The sequence below is a fragment of the Pipistrellus hanaki genome (genome assembly GCF_964339955.1).
Source record: "Pipistrellus hanaki genome assembly, chromosome: 3".
Classification (NCBI taxonomy): Eukaryota; Metazoa; Chordata; class Mammalia; order Chiroptera; family Vespertilionidae; genus Pipistrellus; species Pipistrellus hanaki.
This window is the reverse complement of record NC_140505.1, coordinates 157,311,333-157,330,898: the sequence shown is the minus strand read 5'-3', so window position 1 is coordinate 157,330,898 and position 19,566 is coordinate 157,311,333. Positions and strand designations below refer to the sequence as shown.

The 19,566-nt window shown below is 38.7% G+C and overlaps 1 protein-coding gene across 1 annotated transcript in view; it reads right to left on the bottom strand.

Annotated features, from left to right (window-relative positions):
- The window catches only part of ITPR2 (inositol 1,4,5-trisphosphate receptor type 2), a 416,442-nt gene that overhangs the window by 49,283 nt on the left and 347,593 nt on the right, over positions 1 to 19,566 (bottom strand). The window contains exons 50-52 of the mRNA XM_084877146.1: positions 17,968 to 18,132; positions 14,464 to 14,659; positions 11,454 to 11,546 (exon numbers count right to left, since the gene is read on the bottom strand). Of these exons, the coding sequence (XP_084733272.1) occupies positions 11,454 to 11,546; positions 14,464 to 14,659; positions 17,968 to 18,132 (454 nt within the window). The remainder of the gene's footprint in view (positions 1 to 11,453; positions 11,547 to 14,463; positions 14,660 to 17,967; positions 18,133 to 19,566) is intronic.

The following is a 19,566-nucleotide window of genomic DNA, read 5'->3' as shown; positions in this document are numbered from 1 at the left end:
GGGACTTGGGCAAGTTCTTTAACCTCAATAGCCTGTCCTGTAAAATTGGAGGTTTGTTTAAGGATTAAACCCTTCAGAGGATTATATTTAAGAAACGCAAAACACTATGATTACACAAGGATTGGTATACACATAGTAGGTGCTTAAAATCCAGGCAGATGTTATTTCATTGATTTGCTTAAGGTCTAAGCTTTCTTAAGCTCCATGACCAGCATGGAACTATGGATAAAAAGCACAATGTATTTATGTGAACAACTTATTTTATGCAAATGTATATGAAAATATTTAGGGAGGAATGGGGGGAGAGAAAAAAAAGATATAACATGACAGAAAAATTCCTAGTCTTATGTTGTTGAATGGCAAAGTTACCCAACTTGGTAATAATCTCCTAGTCATTTAAAATAGTAAAAATAAGTAAATAAATAAATAAATAAATAGACACTGGAATCAGGATTTCCTAATGTTGATGAGTGAGCAGAAATATATTTCTTGTTTCAAAGGTGAAGAGCCACAGTGGCACTGAATTTTGGAATTGTGTGGCCACTGCCTGCCTGTCAAGGCCTGAGTGTAAAAACAACCACCACCAAAGGAGAAAAAAGAATCCTCCTAATTCCATCTACCTGATCCATGAACAACCCGTTTGGGTATTTTGTTACAAAAGGCTGATTCTCCTCTTTCAAACTGACTTTATTAGCACATCACTTGGATGAGGGATCCCGGTCTTTTCACTTGATTCAGAGCTATTTCTTTAACATAAACAGAGCTACTTCTCTAACATAAACCATGCACTCTGGGAGGAGGGCTGAAGGTAGGGATGTGCAGCCACCAAATGCAGCATCAAAGGTCTCAGGAAAGCCTGCGCTGGACCACTTACCTCAGAGGTGAGCCACAAGGCAATTCAATTTTCTGACTTAGAAAGCAGAAGACATAAAACTGGTTTTGGAGGGAGGAGAAATGGGGAAGAGGCAGGGCTTGTGGTGGCAGCAGTCAGAGCAGCAGAAGAGACAAGGTAGGCAGAGAAAGCAGGAAGAGAGTTCAGTCTGCAGTGTGCCATTTAGGTGCCGGACATCTGGTGCTGGGTTCTAATGTGATGGCTAGGAAGAATGTGGAGAAAAACAGTTAGAAACATGTAAGAGAGTTAAAGAAATTTCAAAAGAGAAATAGGGTTTTCTAGTAATGAGGTCAGATGGAATGAGGTCTCTATGTTATTTTGCCACAGTTAGCCTTTCAATCAAAGCAATCATTTATCTAGTGGTGGGATCTGCATGCATTTACCCACTCATCAATGTCACACACATGTTTACTAAAGACTTACTGATGAGTACCGTCTCTCTCCCAAGAACTCAGAAATAAGGTTGTTTGTTCTTTAACAGGTGAGCTAGTAAAATCCACACACGACTCATGTGATTAGTCATTGTGAAATAAAATAAACTGGCTGCAAATATACAATGAGAGACTCGGCTTTCTGGGTGGCACATAAACAGGGGAGAAATTCTCAGGTCAGGTTAAGGCCAGCAACAGTCCAGTTAGCATGCTCCTTAATAACTGGTGCACAGGCATGCCAGTTTTACATAGTAGGCTCTGTGAGCTTGGCTAATAAGATTCTACCTTGGTGAGACAGATCCACTCACAATATGTTAAGCCAAGTTCCCAGGCCTTCAGGCTGAAAGCCAGGCCCTGAGTCATAGCAAACTCACCTAAGTAAATGCGACCTGGTGGAGACCTATCTACATATCCAGCTGGCTTCCCCAGACCAAACCTGCCTGGTTTCACTACATTAACAGCCCCGGGCTAGGTGCTAGGAATACAGGTGGGAAGATGAAAGTGTTGTAGCCCCTAGGAAACGCACATTCCCCTAGGAAAGGCAGGTCAGCAGACCTGCAAAGGCAGTGCAGGGTCACAGGGCACTGCCGAGGCAGGAAGGATGTGCCTCTCCCGGGCTGGGGTGTCAGGGACAAGCATCCTGAAGGAGGTGGCACCTGAGTTGAATCTTGAAAGACAGGCCTGTTTGGACAGTCAAACCAGTGAAGCAAAAAGCATTCCAGGCAGATCAAGTGAGGAGAGCAAAGGCAGAACAGGCATGAAAGCATATGGGGCGTTGGGGAATTACAAGTGGATTGGCACGATGGGCTTTGGGTGGAGGCAGACGAGTGTGGGAGCCATGAGAAGAGAAGTGGGCAGGCACCAGGTTAGGAGACACTCATATGCCAAGATGAAGGGTTTAAACTTTGTCCTGGAAGCTGTGGAGAGCCACTGGAGAACTTCCAGCAGGGGTAGGTGGTTAACCATGTAGGTGGTGAAACAGTGTGAGATAAAACATGTATTGCAGGTTTTTAAATAATGTCATTCTGTTCAACATCGTTTCTTTATAATGATGAGGGGATGTCATCGGAACGGAACTCTTGTTTACATCAATTAGCTGACTTCGCTAGCTTCACTTTCTGTTGTTTCCAAAAATCTATCCATAATGTCGAGTGAACACTTACTGAACTTAGGTAGTAAGACAAATTAACATGTGATAAAAGCCACAGAAGTAGTGAAAAGAGGCTAGAAAAGGGAGAGAACCTTTAATACCATGGGAGTCCCTCGGATTAATGTAGATTCCAAGTTTGCCTTGAATATACATTCCATGGACGGAGACAGGCGTAGAGAGGCATTTCACATGGCATGAGCAGAGAGCCCAGAGGTTAAAAAAAAAAAAAATACTCGCTGCTATGATGAACAGCAAATACACAGCATGCAGAGGAGGGACCCCTCTGTGAAGCTCGAGAGTTTGGGATTTTATTTGGCAAGTGATGGACCATGGCAGAAATCCTGAGTTGTGGGAAGACAAGGAAATATTCAAAGCAGTGATTTCTGACAAGTAGTGCAGTGGTGATATAGTGGGTGAATTGAACGGGAGAGAATGAGCAGAGGTAGAAAGACCCCTTAGGAGGCAGCTGCCATAATTCAGGCATGATGTGCTGTGAGCCTCAACAGGGCAATGACAGCGGGGATGGAAAGAATGAATGAGTGGGAGCTGACAAGACTCCAGGCACCAGGGAGAAGACAACATTAAATAGCACACTGATGCTTCCAGCCAGAGGTGACTTGAGAAAGGATGGTCCCGCCAAACCGGTTTGGCTCAATGGATAGAGCGTCGGTCTGCGGACTGAAAGGTCCTAGGTTCGATTCCGGTCAAGGGCATGTACATTGGTTGCGGGCACACCCCCAGTAGGGGGTGTGCAAGAGGCAGCTGGTAGATGTTTCTCTCTCATTGATGTTTCTAGCTCTCTATCTCTCTCCTTTCCTGTCTGTAGAAAATCAATCAATCAAATAAATAAATAAATAAATAAATAAAGGCAAAACTTATTTTTAAAAAAAGAAAGGATGGTCCCATTAGGTCATAGAAACAGCCAATTCAGGAGGAGGAATTGGGTGCTCTGATGAAGATAAGGAAAGACTCTCAGATGACTATTTAAAAAAAAACATATTTTATTGATTTTTTAGAGAGGAAGGGAGAGGGATAGAGAGCTAGAAACATCGGAGAGAGAGAAACATCAATCAGCTGCCTCCTGCACACCTCCTACTGGGGATGTGCCCGCAACCAAGGTACATGACCTTGACCGGAATCGAACCTGGGACCTTTCAGTCAGCAGGCCAACACTCTATCCACTGAGCCAAACCAGTTAGGACTCAGATGACTCTTAAGTTTATAGGATAAGAAAATGAGAAAACATTTTAAAAAGCTAGAGAAGACAAAGTTGGGAGAGTACTAGGATTCCAGGTGAAGGGAGAAAATAATATGAAGATTGAAAAGGTATCAAAAAATGTCAAGATTACAGAAGGGCCAAAGGCAATGAGAATCAACAAAAGGTAGTTGGATTTCACAATTAGGTCATACGTAGTAATAATAAGATGGCAAATAGTGAAAGAGAAGATGGTTGATGCAGAAACAGAAGGAGAGAGTGCAGCCAATGTTACATAGGAACATTCCATGCTGAAAGGAAGAGGAATTATTAGTTTGCAGAGGAAGGTTCAATTAGGACTTAAGAAGGAGAGAGGGACCTGATGATAGCAAGGAAAAGATGTAAGAAAAATGGTCTAGCTAATGGTGGCAAGGGGTAATGATGAAAACAGAAGTAGTGATAAAAAAAGTGAAAGATCATGGTGAAAGATCCTGAGAACGGGAAGAATTAGTAGAAACAGACTTCTAATATGGAGACATTTGAAAAGAACTAAATATTTACAGGTAAGGAACTTAAAACATTGTTTGGGACATAGGGTAGAACAAATTCTAGGTATCATAATGGTCATTATTAATAAACTAGAGGAGTCCCTCAGCCTGTCTGTGCCCTCTCAGAATCTGGGACCCCTCAGGGGATGTCAGAGAGCCAATTTTGACCCAATCCCTGTATGCCCAATCCCTGCAGGCCCGATCCAAATCCCCACAGGCCTGATCCCTGCAGGGCTAATCCAGGCAGGAGGGAGCCTGATCCTGTGCATTGAGTGTCTGTCCCCTGGTGGTCAGTAAACATCATAGCTACTAGTCGACCAGTGGTCCTTGGGGGATGTCCAACTGCCAGTTTAGGCACAATCCCTGTGGAATCAAGCCTAAAATAGCAGTCAGACATCCCTCTCACAATCCAGGTCCTCTGGTTCCTAACCATTCACGTGCCTGCCTGCCTGATTGCCCCTAACTACTTTGCCTGCCAGCCTGATCGCCCCCAATTGCCCCCCCCCTGCTGGTCTAATTGCCCCCAACTGCCTTCCCCCTGCCAGCCTGATTGCCACCAACTGCCTCTCCCTGCCAGCCTGCTCACCCCCAACTGCATCCCCCACTGGCCTGCTAACCCCTAACTGTCCTCCCCCAACAGCCCCCCCTGCAAGCCTGATTACCCCTAACTGCCTCTGCCTCGGCCCCACCACCATGGCTTTGTCTGGAAGGACATCTGGAAGGTCTCCTGATTTAATTAGCATATTACCCTTTTATTAGTATAGATGGCTGTAGTCTTATGCAAAATCATAGTTTTAACATAATACATTTTGTACTTGAACAGCATGAGATTAAGTTATTCTCCTATTCAGTTGAGTATCAGTAAAATAAAGTATTTTTTCTTAATTCATAATAGAAATAAAATGTTTCATATAAAGAAAGGAATAAAAATATATTCTATTGGTTCTGAAATAGTTCCCTCCTAGCTGAGGTGTTTGGCTAAAATGTCAATAGTGTTGAGGTTGAGAAACATAGGCTTGAATAGGAGCATTTAATAATGCTATTTTTTCTGCTTTCATAATTAAATTATTCATTTTTATGGTTTCTTAGAAAGCAATAGATTATCATTGGAATATATTTAAAATTTGAGTGTAATTTAAAACACCTTGTTTATGTCTTAAACTTCAATTAAAACCGAGTCATTATGAAAATGCTGATTTAAAAAATTTTTAAATAGGAAAAAAAATTTAAACACTGGACACTCAAAAGGAAGCTTATCAGTTTCTTGATTCATCAACCTTTTTCATTAAAGTACAATACCAAAACTATCAAATTTGAATTACTTCTAAATGTTAGCCATCTGTGAACTTCCCTTTCTATCTATTCAAATGATTTTTACATAGAAAAGAACTGTGACTATATTTTGTATTTTGTAAATTGTCTCAAACAGGCCTTACTTTTCTGGAAAATCCTTTTTTTTTTTTTTGGTTTATTTTTAAGTGAATATTTTATAGGAAGTCAGGGAGGCCTGCAATAAATGAAATAAAAATTCTTTTTTTCCAGCCACAGTTGGTTGCCAGTTCCCATGCTGCTGCTGGGACAATGACCCACCGGCATCGGCTGGACCTTCCTCGGCTGCAGCCTCCCAGTCTCCACAAGGCTTGTTATTATGCTGCTGTGTGTGTCTGGGCCTTTGTAATGGGGTCCTGCTGTCCACAAGGTAACAAGCCAAGCCCATCACAAATGCACACTAGGGTTTGCAAATTAAAACGTAATCCTGGTCTTAGACATAGAAAAGTTATTTTTAAATCTAAGTGACACATGCTGCACTGCAAACACCAGGTTCTAGCTTTCATGCTACTTTTGCAGTTAAATACATATGGCCAAAATTTAAAGGGGGCAAGGGCTAGAAGATTAAATCCATGGAATTTTCAATCAGATGATGTTTAGTACTCACTATATTAAATGCAAAAAGGGCTCAGAAGAAAAAGTAGGTGGATACAGGCATTCCCATAGCTTTTCATACTCATTTAGGAATGATCCCTGAGTATGAAAGGCTATTGCCACCATGTCTCTCAACAATGTCCCTCTCTCTCACACCTCTGGTGCTGAAATTCCTCCACTATCCTTTCCTCCCTACTCTGGGGTGTAGGGAGCATTATGCATAATTAAGCTTGACCTTGTGACCCTCCCTATATCTTTCCTGGGTAATGGGCTGTGGGAGGGGCAGCAAATGCTGCCAAAACAAGTGAAACTTACAAGAACATTGTAAATTGCTTTGTTTACCTATAAAATAAAGGCTCAGCTTGCAGTCTGGATCTATTCTGTGGCCTCAGCCAGGCACAGAAGATCCACCTAGATCCAGTTTATTCTCTTTGTCTGTCTTTTTTTCATCCTTCGCGGGCCTTCCCTCAGGCTCACGGAACCATTGGCTGTGCTGGCGTGGCACACAGGGAGTTTTTCATGAAAAATCATACCACCTCTGCCCATCATTCTGCTCTTCCCACCATTCCCATCTCAAGTATAGCCTTGAAAAATGAGAAAGGAAAAAAGATGACTTTGCTCCTTGAACAATACACTTGGAAGAAGGGCTGTCCCCATCAGTCCATAGATAAACGAGAAGGTGTTCTTTGTGTAATATTTTAGGTGAGTAATAGGTTGTAGAGGTTTTTACAGGAAGCCTTTTACACATTTGTGTCCAGAGTTACAAACTAATATCCAAAAAGACTTCGTAAAAGGACAGATTTTCTCAACCTCAACACTGCTGACATTTTGTGATGGATAATCCTTTGTGGAGGGGCTGTCCTGTGTATTGTGGGATGGTTAGCAGCATCCCTGGCCTCTGTTCACTGAATGCTAATAGCACTTCTCCCAGAGTTCCAACAACCAAACATATCTGGAGACATTGCTAAATATTACCAAGGCAGTGGTGAGAAATGAATTAATCCCAGCTGATAAACACATAAGAGAGAATATTTAAGGAACTGCCTTTAGAACATGATATGCATAAAGACAATCTATCCAAGCATTCTTGGAAAGGAAATTCAATAGGCAGAATTTTAACAATCTCTAAATTTGGGTTAGGAAAAATATAATTTATAGGGATTAATCATTTAGTAATTAAGAAGCAATAAAACTGAGAAGGCTGGTGGGGTAAGAGATCTACATTGATTTACTAGCCACGTGATCTTACATAAGGTCCTTCGGTATTTGTACCTATAACATGAGGATAATTAGTCGCATCCATCTATCCTTGAACTAGACTCATGCATCCCTGGGGCCAGATACACTTCTCCTTCATCTTGGCCTGACTGGCTCCTTCTCACCTCGTGTTTCAGTTTAAATAATTCCTCCTCAGGAATGCCTTTCTATTTGATCTTTCTACAACCGGGCTCTCTCATGACTACCCCTCATAGTGACGCCTACAGGACTCACCATAATTTATAACTGTTTTTATGCTTCCCCCACTATTTTATAAGTTCCATTAAGGGCCAGGATTTATGTTTGTTTACTCAACAGTATAATACCTAGCATGTTGGCTGGCCAATAGTATAGGCTCAACAAATACTGATATATGAATGAATATACAAGGTTTTAAAAATTATTACTATTACCAGCATCAAATAATGTACTGTGTAGACAATTAATTTCTTGTTTTACAAAAATATTCACTTCAGTTTTTCAAAGTTAAGATTAAAATATCTCCATTAGTAATAGCATATGAAACAATTACAATAGAATGCCTAGAGGAGAATCAACATCAGTGCCTGGGGAATTGCAGAAAGCCTAAATTCTGCAGAATTATAAGAGCTGGTTAGCCAGGACCTGGGATACGCTTAAACCATGTCTGACCTGGAAGACTTCCCTCCAGGAGCAGTTACCTCACAGTGCCTCAGGAGCTTCCGGCTCCCACGCTGGGATGAGCATCACTAGCTTAACGGCTGTGCAAGACCCATGGGTCAGCTATGGTTCTAGACTGGTGGGAGGAACACTAGCTTTGTTGTTGGTTCACTGGCAAAGTAATTTTCTATTCTTAAAAATCAAACAATATAGTGTATTTTCTTTAAGTAATATTCAGTTATACAAGAGCAATGCAGGAATATTACTATATACGTTGGAACCATGGTATTAAAATGTTTGTGCTAACAAGAAATTAAATTGCAAAAATGTTATTTTTCATACTCTGTTAAGGAGGAAGAATGTTGAATAGAAAAGGAAACATATCCTGGTGATAATAATTGATATTCAAGGTGCCCCACAGATCCTGAACTATTTAATTTTATCTAGCTACTAAAGGCCCCTGCACAAATTTGTGCACCAGTGGGGTCCCTCAGGCTGGCCTGTGGGATTGGGCAGACGCCAGCTCTCTGACATCCCCCAAGGGGTCCCAGATTGTGCCAGGGCATAGGCTAGGCTGAGGGACTCCACTAGTGCATGATTGGGGCAAGGGAGGGACACAGGAGGTTGGCCAGCCGAGGAAGGACTATGAGAGGGTTCCAGAGCATGTCCAGCCTATCTCAGTCCCAATTAGCCAGACCCCAACAGCAAGCTAACCTACCAATTGGAGCACCTTTCCCCTGGTGGCCAGTGCATGTCATAGTGAGAGGTTGAACAGCCTTAGCATATCATTAGCATATTATGCTTTCATTGGTAGAATGGACAACCAGATGACTGGACACTTAGCATATTAGGCTTTTATTATATAGGACTTAATTTAACCAACTACTTAAACCATGTCCAAGTTTTCAAAATCCCTCTCTGTAATTTTTAAAAAATCATGGATAATGATAAGAGCACAGAGGCATATGCAGATCTAAATTTGAGATTGTGACAGATTCTTCAAGCTGCTCACAGATGAACTTGATGCTGGTCCCTAAGATAACACACCAAAGTGGATCATTAAAGTGATAGTGTGGGAAGGAGAAGAGATCAAGAGAGGCCAGCATGCATTCAGACTAACCTCAAATTGGGGATGTGGGAGACATTATGTATCTGGGTTTTGGCAAGGAGCTTAATAATTGTGTTGTTGTTTTTTTAAGATGGAGAAACATGGGATAAATGATAGTCTATTTAAGACAAGTTTCTATGTGGCTAAAGAACTGTGCTAACGGTGACTAAATCAGTGTGAAGGCATGTTTCTAGAAGCAACCTAAAAACTCTGTCCCTAGCACTGTCCTATGCAGAATTTCTAGCACCTTTAATAAAAATATCTTAGAATAGAGGTTGGCAATTTTTTTTCTATTAAAGAGCCAGGTGACAAATTGGCTTTGTGTGTCATGTACAGTTTCCACTGCATATCTTTCTTTATAAAGGGGGGGAAAAACACCTTAAAATAATGTTACAACCATTCTAAGTCCAAGATGACAAGTCAGATTTCCTCATGGACCACAGTTTGCCAACCCCTGTTCTATAGCTGATCAAACTTGAGGATGAGAGAGTATAGTGCTTAACAGAATTGAATAGATGAGGAGTTTTCTGACTAGCTGCACCATGCGTAGCACCTTAGAACTGGGAGAGACTTAAAACCTAGAGAGCAGCTGGTCAGAAAACTCTTCATTTATTTACAGGACAAAATGGAATGGCCCTTGGATTACAGGTTGGCAGAAATAAACAGAAATAAATGCATGCTTTTACACTTGAAATAGCCAAACTCCCAATCATATAAATACAGGATAGGCATTTATGTGAAGAATGGGATTTTAGCCAAGAGTCAGCCACCTATGGGGTCAAGAGTGTGGTGTGATTGCAAATCCCACTATCCGCAATAAGATACCACCCCTCAATGTCTCCCCCTGGAATTTTACCCCAAGGCTCAGTGCTGCAAATTGTGAAGAAGGCTGAAGAATTGAAGGGGAAACTGGAGAATGTGTGTAACAGAACTTTAGAAACTCCAGAGCACAGTAAGCTACTTGAGCAGAGAATGAGCCAGTTAATTGTTCAGAAGCTTTGACTGGGTTCCCAGGAGGTAGGGAAGAAAAAGTTCTTGGTGACTACTGCTCACAGTGCCTGTAACAGCTGGGACAAATGTATCCCTGTGCTTTTTTCTCCCTTTAGGGTATAAAGCACTAAACATTAAGTCAGTAGAAGGGACCCTCCATTCTTCTTCAAGCAATAGTTCAACTTCTCAAGGAAAAGGCAACTCAGGAATGAAGGCATATCATTTATAACCAGACAATGTGCTCCCAGATTTAAGAGGGGAAATGCATCCTTACACTGTGCTTAACTCTTCCTGCATCTTCCCTGACTCCAATGTTGTCCTTCATTAGCATAATGTAGACTAAATCCATTATACACACACACATATATTTATACACACACACACACACACACACACACAGGCACACACATATCTTATGTAATAAAAGCCTAATATGTAAATCAACTGAATGGCAGAATGACTGGTCGCTATGACACTCAACACAGGAGCTGCCCCCAGCCACCAGGTCAGCCAAGGTGGGTGCCAACACCCCCCTACTTTACCCCCCAATCGCTCCACCAGTCACACCACAGATCGGCCCTGATCGCCAGCCAGGCCTAGGGACCCTACCATGCATGAATGTTGTGCACTGGGCCTCTAGTACATATATAAAACTCTTGAACTATTTAAAGAACTATACACTCTAAATTGTTGCTGCTTCTGGATACAGATCACTAATTCCTGCTATAGCTCATTAAATTTCACATATGCCAAAGTTTCCAAACTAGTGAGAACAATCTGAGTTTAAAAAATGGTTTTTATATGCATGGTTCCATTTGCTCCTTTGGAAGCAGGGGAAGTATCATATTCTGTCTCTTCCTCCCTCCTTCCCATTCTGGCCAACCCATCTGAACAAAGTCCAGAGAATTTGCATAACATGTCTAAGACAGATAGCTAGAAAGTGGCAAGATCAGGGTTATAACCAAGACTTCTGAATTCTAAGCCCATGCGTTTCCAGATCCTTTGTTAAAGGTGATACAGTTAAAGGGTTTTGCTTAGTGAGGTATGGGTTTGCAATATGGTAGTAGAATTTTTGATACTACTTAGCCTGTATGACAGGGTAAGTTTGATAAATTACCATGAGTAGAAATAATAGAAGGAACAAGGTGAGGATATAATATGGCAGATTCATAAATCCTTTCTCTAGTTTGAAACTTCTTGGTTCTTTCAGCCTCCATTTTTCTATTTCAAAATACCATGAAATTCCTAGAGCAACTCTATCAAATAAACATAACTGTGGATGTAATAAGTGCATACTGCTCTGGAGTCATTTTTACAGACCTGTATTTGAAGCTGGTATCGTGGGTGAGCAGTTTTCCTTGTTACATGTTTCCATCATGGAAGCTAAAGTCATAGTAGGAACGTCGTTACTTCCTGTGAAAAAGAAGAATATGGTATAGAGATAAGTATGCAGGTATGGGGGTAAGAGCAATTCCAGGTGCAATTTGTGTAGCAAAAGGGATGGAGACCAGCAAAGACTGACATGACAACAGAATGATCTGGGCTTCCAGGTTGATGATTATAAACCAAGCATCCCACAGCCAGCACCAATCTCAGAAAGGCGTTTGAACGAATAAGAGACAGAATCAGAGGTGTGGTCAGAATGAATGACTGGGGCAGGCAGAATGGAGGCTGAAGGTGATGAATCCACATAAAGAGGTCCCTGTAGTATTCTGGATCAGAGGAAATGAGGGTGAGAAGGGACATGTGTGAGAGACACTGTCACCTCTGCTTGTCAACAGAATCTTCCCTCTAACTCTATGGGCTTTTCTAAGACATGGATCCCCCTTGCATGTTGTTAAGTGGAGGCTCCTCCGCCTTCACCTATCAAGCCACAGATTTCACTGTTCACAGAGGTATATGATCTGCATTCTCCTAAATTCCCAACTTTCATGTGCAAATTCTCCATCCTCCACTCTCCTTTGTACCTTGAAGCTCTTGCTATTCCACTCTAGGACTCTCAACCTTACCCCTCTTGGCTCCTGTCTCCTGGCTTTCTGATTATGACTTGACACTAACACAAAAACTGCATACTTATGCACTTCAAATTTCATGTTACTGAGGTGTGTCTTCCTCAATAATTACTTGGGAGTAAAGAGTGTTCCATACCAGAAAGAATAAACGTCATGCCCTGTATCAATAGATATAATATATGGCATTGAAGTAAACTAAAAATATTATGAAAATAAGGGTATTTTTCCCAGGGCCTGGTATCACATTCACTCTCAGTCAGTGAAACAAAAATCTCAATCTATGAAGAATCAAGATTTCAACTTTGTTAGCTGTCTCATATACTAGATTCATAGTATTTAATGCTTTCTCCTATTTAACAGCTTTATGTAAATATTCATAAGTACTTTTAGTAGAGATCTTGACATTTTAGGTCTAGTGTTACCTATATTATAAGCAAAAAAGAAAAAAAGGTATCTTTATATTTCTAAGGAACATATTTTCATAATATGACACTAATTTCCTTTTAAGTAACACAACTAAAAATATCAACTACTAGATTCATAGAACAATAGCTATTGGATAAATTTTAATTCAGGAATTACGATGCTTTGGCTTTAGACTCACCCTGCACTGACTAGCTCCATGTGGTAATGCCTTGCAAGCAATTAAAACTTGAAGAATTTTGAGAATAAGTAATTTATAATTCACAGACAGTTTAGTAAAAGCAAGTTTAGGGGAGTATTTATATATCTGAGCTTTGGTTCCAATTATTTTCACCTGCAAAACTCTGGAAAAAAGTAATATTTAAGGAACAACAAACACAGTAACATACAATATTTCATGTTCCTGTTAATCAAGACTAAGATATAAGTATGAAATTCAACCTCAAGTTTAATAACTTTCAAACTATGATCTATTTTGTGTTTTAATCACTTAGACTTAATAAAAGATATAAATGTCACTTAATTTTTCCCATATTCTAAGAAAGATACTACCAAATATCATTAGTTTAATAATTAACAAATATTTAAAGGCAAGAAAAAGTATGGCTTATAAAGCACATCTAATTAAATCATACCTTTAAATTTAATAGCTTGAGGGGAGAGTGGGTAATTTTGTGGTTTTCATTCTCTATAACCCATAGGCAGCAGAATCATGCACAGAAGCTAACAGCAAAGTGCAGAACTATGATTTCTATTCAGTAAATTAGTAGAGGAGGGAAAAGAGTAACAAAGAAATTTAACCAAAACAACAAAAGGTAGGAAAGTGGTAAAAAGAAATCTTTATAAAATATAATGAACAACATGAATTGATTAAATAAATAAATAAAAATAGATCCTGAGACAGAGAAACATCCATCAGACCATTAAACCTGAGAGGGAAGGTCAGGGAGGGTGGGAGTATGGGGGAGAGATCAACCAAGGACTTGTATGCATGCATATAAGTCTAACCAATGGACACAGACAACAGAGCGGCTAGGGTATGAGGGGGGGAAGGGTAATGGGGTAATAAAGACACATATGTAACACCTTAATCAATAATTATTTTTTTAAAAGAAATCTTTAGGAAGCATAATAAGTAAAAATTCAAAATAAGATAGGAAGAATAAGCCCTTATAAGAATCACAGTGAGCATAAATAATGTCTAACCACTTAGCCAATAAAAATATTGTACAGTAATTTTAATGGCCACATACTGATGGATTGAGCTCCTTAATGACAATATTTTGAGTATTTTTTCTATCCCAAATTTCTTACTCAATGATGGTTTCAGGTCAAAACATTTATCATTTCCAATTATTTAGGCACAATATGATGTACTGTGAGCAAACACATATAGAATAACTGGAGGTCTGATGCACAAAATTTGTGCAAGGGGCCCTTGCAACCGCAGCTTCTTCTGGAAGCTCGTCTGTATGGTCATTCTGCTGTTTGATTTAATTAGCATATTAGCTCTTTATTATATAGGATTACACAGGATGGTTGTAAATGATGTTGTGTGTTCTCAGGAGAGAAGGAAAAAGAGGAGGAATAACATCCCAAAGCAATTACCCTTCACTGAAGGTGTTGACTGTCTTCAGGATTATAGTCATGGAAACTTCCTTATTGATACTGGGCTTGGATAATGTTGCTGGTCTGGAATACTCCTCTACACACTGACAGCTAATATACAGCCTACAAGTATTTCACAGTTGTGAGCTTTTAGTGAACAAGGCATCTTTTCAAAGGAGTGAAAGAAAACATTTCCTCCATTAGTGTTTATCTGTAATCCTCTTAACAAGCTCCCTACAAATCATATCTGCCATCCGAGAAAGCTCATTTAGTGGTAATAGCAATACCTGTAATGGGAGTTCTGTTTTTCAGCCTATCCACTTCCATAGTGAAGTCATCCTTCAGAAAAAGGAACCCAATAATGGAAAACAGGTAGACCAGGATGAGAGCGAGGACTGCCGTCAGAATAATGGAGCGGCCATTCCGGGTGACACTTTTTATGACATTGAGCAGAGTCTCTTCTCTGTACACCAAGTCAAAAAGCTAAAAAAATAAAAAAAATTCCACAAAAACGCAAAGGAGTAAAAGATGAATAAGTATAAAGGTCATTACAAATATCAATGCAAGCCATTTTAGTTTATCTATGAAAAAATTACAACCTAAATGACACTTTAAAAATGAGCCAAAATATATATTGCTGTCCAGTTGAAATGTAGTAATGAACTGTTTTTCAATAAACACAACATATATCGTGCACCTATTGGTTTTGTAACCAGCATAATTTCAGTTGTATAAGACATGAAACAGCATCGCTTCATATGTGAATTTAGAAAAATTGTAGTATTATACTTAACCAACTTGGTTTCTTATTCCTTATTTTTACTCTTACTGATATTCTGCAGCTGATTCTAGACTATGTAAAGTGACTAAAGTGAGAACGCTGAATTAAGTTCACCTAAGTGATGAATAATGGATAGGCTCCTGAAATGTATTGTTTAATCATGAGATTAGAGGTGAAATTATGAGAACAATTTTATGAGCCTGCTGCAATAGAAATAGATATGAAATTTTAAAATAGTTGAGAAATGCAAACACCTTTCCTTAATAAAGGCATTTAATGAGGATAAAACATATTACTTTAGTATATACTTTTGGAAACAGAAGTATAAACAAAGATTTAATACACAATTTTGCTAATCCACTTTCTCTAATGGATTGTTTTCCATTATGTGTTTAGTAGGAGAAAATCTATGCACAAGTCAAGAACCTACTAGGTATGTGTTTGCTATCTGTAGTCAACACTGAAACACTTTTACTTATTGTTACGCAAAATTATACATTATCAACTACATGTTTTATTTCCAAAAGCAGGTTAAAAGCAATAATTTAATATTCTCTTAAAAAAGCCATAAATACCTGTTTGGAAATAAAGAATATTTAAAAAAGTTGAATAAGAGAGGTTTGTCCTCTGCTACCTGTGAGCAGTGATTGGAACATCTAAACTGGTTGAAACGATCAGTTATCTATGTCCTGCATCATCTCAGAAACACCAGGCCCTTATACCCTGCTTTCCTGAGCACTGAGGGTTACATGGTCATTTTCCAATCTAATTGTAGTCTTACAAATAATTGCTGTAAAGTTATTAACTGGTTTGATCACCTTAGAAACTGTTATTCTATGATGGTAAAAAAAAAAAAAAAAGGTTTAACTATTCTGCTATGTATCTTTTGGAGGGAGCAGCAAACTGGATATGAAGTCAACATTCTTCAGAACAGACAAATAACTAATGCAAATACAGCACTCTGATGTGAACTTATCTACTTGACATAAGGAGGTTTTTCTTAAGTTTATTTCAATAGTGACTGAGATAAAAGTGACAATGGGCTCTGGGTCACTTCTGGATAGTTTCTGGAAGTATAGAGCTTTCCAGAAGCCCCTGGGATGCTTGCAAAAACTGCATGTGCCTGGGCCCCATCCTGTCCTCATGGAATCAGATCTTGAGAATGCAAAACGTGTTGACATTGGTCAGGTTGATGGTTCTTTCTGTTTATTTCTAGAAGAAAAATCTAGAGTGTGGCTTTTATTATTTTGAATAAACAATTGACATTTGTGGAGAAAACTAGGAATGCATATTCATATAATTTCAAAGTAAAAAAATATTTTTAAATGTTTAAATTCCATTTTGTTATTACGTCCATTACAATTTCTTTCTAGGACTCTAAACATCAAAATGGACTATCTCATTTCCATATCCAACCCAATGAAAACAGATAACATCAGCATTCCTAGTGTAAGATTGGAGAGATAAAAGACAAGAGGAAATAAAACTAAAAAATAAGGTTAAGTAACATAAAGTAACATTACTCTTAATAACTCATACAATCATTCAAACACAACTTTATTTTGTCAAATACCTTTACTTGTAAAACAAATATTTACATATCTCATTTCACACTATCATTTTAATAGATATTGCTAATACTAGTCTCCTATACTACCCCTACTCATCTTATAGACCGGAAGGCGGACACACATCATAGTCAGGATTAAGTGCTGGGTACCTTAGGACTTTATACAAGGCAGGGCAAAAGTAGTTTTACAGTTGTGAGGAAGAATAGCAGAGTTTATTCTTGTATGATTATTTATTAATTATTGTATTATTTCCCATACAAATAACTATAACCCTACCTTTGCCCACTCCTGTAGGTCACAGGCAGATTTAAAAAAAAATTACTTTAATTTAATTGTATACCACAGCAGATTTCTTTAAATGAAATTTTTCAGGTGAATCAAAGCAGAGAGGGAATTCATTGGGATCCGTGAAACAGGGAAGAAAAAAAAAAAAAGATTTCCTTTGATTGGTGAATAATCTGATTAACCATCTGGAAGATAATTTTTAATCTAAACCTAAGGGATAAATCCACTCTTCACTGTGGCTCTTTCAAGTGCTTGGGAGTAAATGGAAAATTAGCTTTTTTTCAGTCTTTCCTACACGGGTGTGCTAGATAACATAACAGGGAAGCAGGAGGTGAGCAAACTGGGTCAGCATAACGGTTTTAGATCTTCAACTTGTTTTCAGGTGATTTTCCTGAGAAGTGCTCCCTCCTGCATGTCAGCTCTGGGCTGGGGAGATAAATAAATTGCTTCTATGCATGATGCTAACCGGGTAGTGCTTTAAGTTTCAAAACATCGTCCATTTATATTGATTCCTCTCCTGGTTTATGGCCGTAAAACATATATGCATGAAGAAAAACTGATAGCCAGAAAAAAACTCCACAAACACACCAGAAATCTGTAGAAGAAATCTGAAAATTCACTTACTGAGTTAAGTATATGTAGATAAGCTTAACAATGACATTAAGTCTGAAACTGTAAGACTTTTCTTAAAACAACTCATTGTCTTTTTGCTAGGTTGACACTTTTCTCCCTCATTTTACTTATTTGTCACTGTGAAGATACACATTTTTGGCACCATAAATAAAATATGATTCCAGTACAAAGGAAACATATCCGCCTTTTTTTTCCTTCCACACTCCATCGAAGACTCTAAATGTAAATGGATATATGATTTCGCTGAACCACAAGCAGCCTGCTCTGTGAAACCTGGGTCAAGAGTGGACTGTTGGTTCTTTCTCAGAGAGGAAAGAAAGAATTCCGCCACAGATGTAGTTTCTCAGAGGGAAAAAAAAAAAGACTAAAAATAATAACAATTCATGCTTTGCTTAGGAAACTCTAAAAATAACATAATTTGTCCTAAATGTCAGGCCCTGCTTTGAAAAAAAATAAAATCAAAGGAAGAAGCATTGTGCATTTTTCCCCAGCAGCAATTGTCCACAGAGAGATGTACTCACCAGGAAGCTATAGAAGAATTCGTGGACAAAGAGGCCCAGCATGCAAACCAGGACATACGCCACATGGTAGAGAAAGGCCATGTCCAGGATGACAGCTCGGTACCCTCGGGTGAACGTGCCACGGTTTCCAACAAAACTCACCAGAAATACTATTTTATTACAAAGCTGAAGGGAGGGGGAAAAAAAAAGAAAAAGATTTTACTGTCTTATTTATCTCCAAATGCACATAAATAACAGGTCACTGATAAAATCTATTGTCCACAAGTGTGTGGTTTTGTTTAGCGATTTTTCATTTTGTAATTTTTCAGCACTACTTACAAATCTACATGGAAACATAGTGCAGGAAGAACTGGTATCCTTTGCAGTTCCAGGAAAAGAGGGGAGCATGATTAAGGGCCCCCGTTATGCAGCTGGAGTGCACCTGAATTGAAATCTCGGTGCTCTCGCCACTGTTGGCATGGCTTGAGTCGTGCACCTATAGGCCTGATTGTTTCTTCTGAAAAACTGGAATAAAGGGATTTCCAACGCATAGAGCTAGTCAGAGGATTAAACAGTTCATAAAGCGTATGAAGCACTTAATGAAATGACTATTTTACTTTTAGTATATATTTTATTGACTTCAGAGAGGAAGGGAGAGGGAAAGAATCATTGATTGTCTGCCTCTTGCATGCCCCCCACTGAAGATTAAATCATGATCTCCTGGTTCACATGTCAATGCTCAACCATTGGGCCACACCAGCTGGGCTGCAATGACTCTAAATACCACTCATTATATTTCCGATATTGAAAGTAACCTATGCAATATTTCTCTTATACTAGAACTTTAAAAGAAAAATGTCTTCCAGATATCAGTCCTTGGTTATTATTATTTTTTAACCTGGACTTTCTTTACTGAGTATTATTTTAAACAAATAAGCTATAAAATTATTTTTGCATTTAACTTATTTTAAATAGATAAAAATTGTAAATATACCTATATACGTAGGTTAAGATAAATATAATGTGTGCAGATATTCTCTAAGCTCTATGGGTGGTAAATTCAATAAACATTGTTGGAGTGTTTAGTATGCCTGGTATCATGTAATGTATTATATTAAAACCATGTTTAATATTACCTTTTGTGGCATAATTTTATAACACGGAAAACGTAAACTAAGAGTCTTTGGCAATAACAGATTTGTGTGATGATTTCCAAAGAACACAATTATCACAACCTTAGGACCATCTCCATGTATTTGGTTCTAGAATCACTGCACTATTTATAAACCAAAGAAACTCGTTTTGCTCTTTGTCATCAAGGAAAGAATTACAGAGTTTAAAATTTCAATTTCTTCTTCCAAATTATTCTGAGTTCTTTATCTATTGGCACCATATTTATCTTTATATATATCCAAATCTAACCTTGGGGGGAAAGGTTGCTCTTTACAACATTGTTGGGGTTTTTTTCAATGTATAGGAAATAAATTGCCTTATGGAATTATAACATAAGAAGGAGCAAAATACTTTGAAGCAAAATTGAAATATGTGAAGTTGGAAAAACATTTTCCTTCAACTTTCTGAATTCCAAATCAATACTGATAAAATGAGAAATGGACTAGC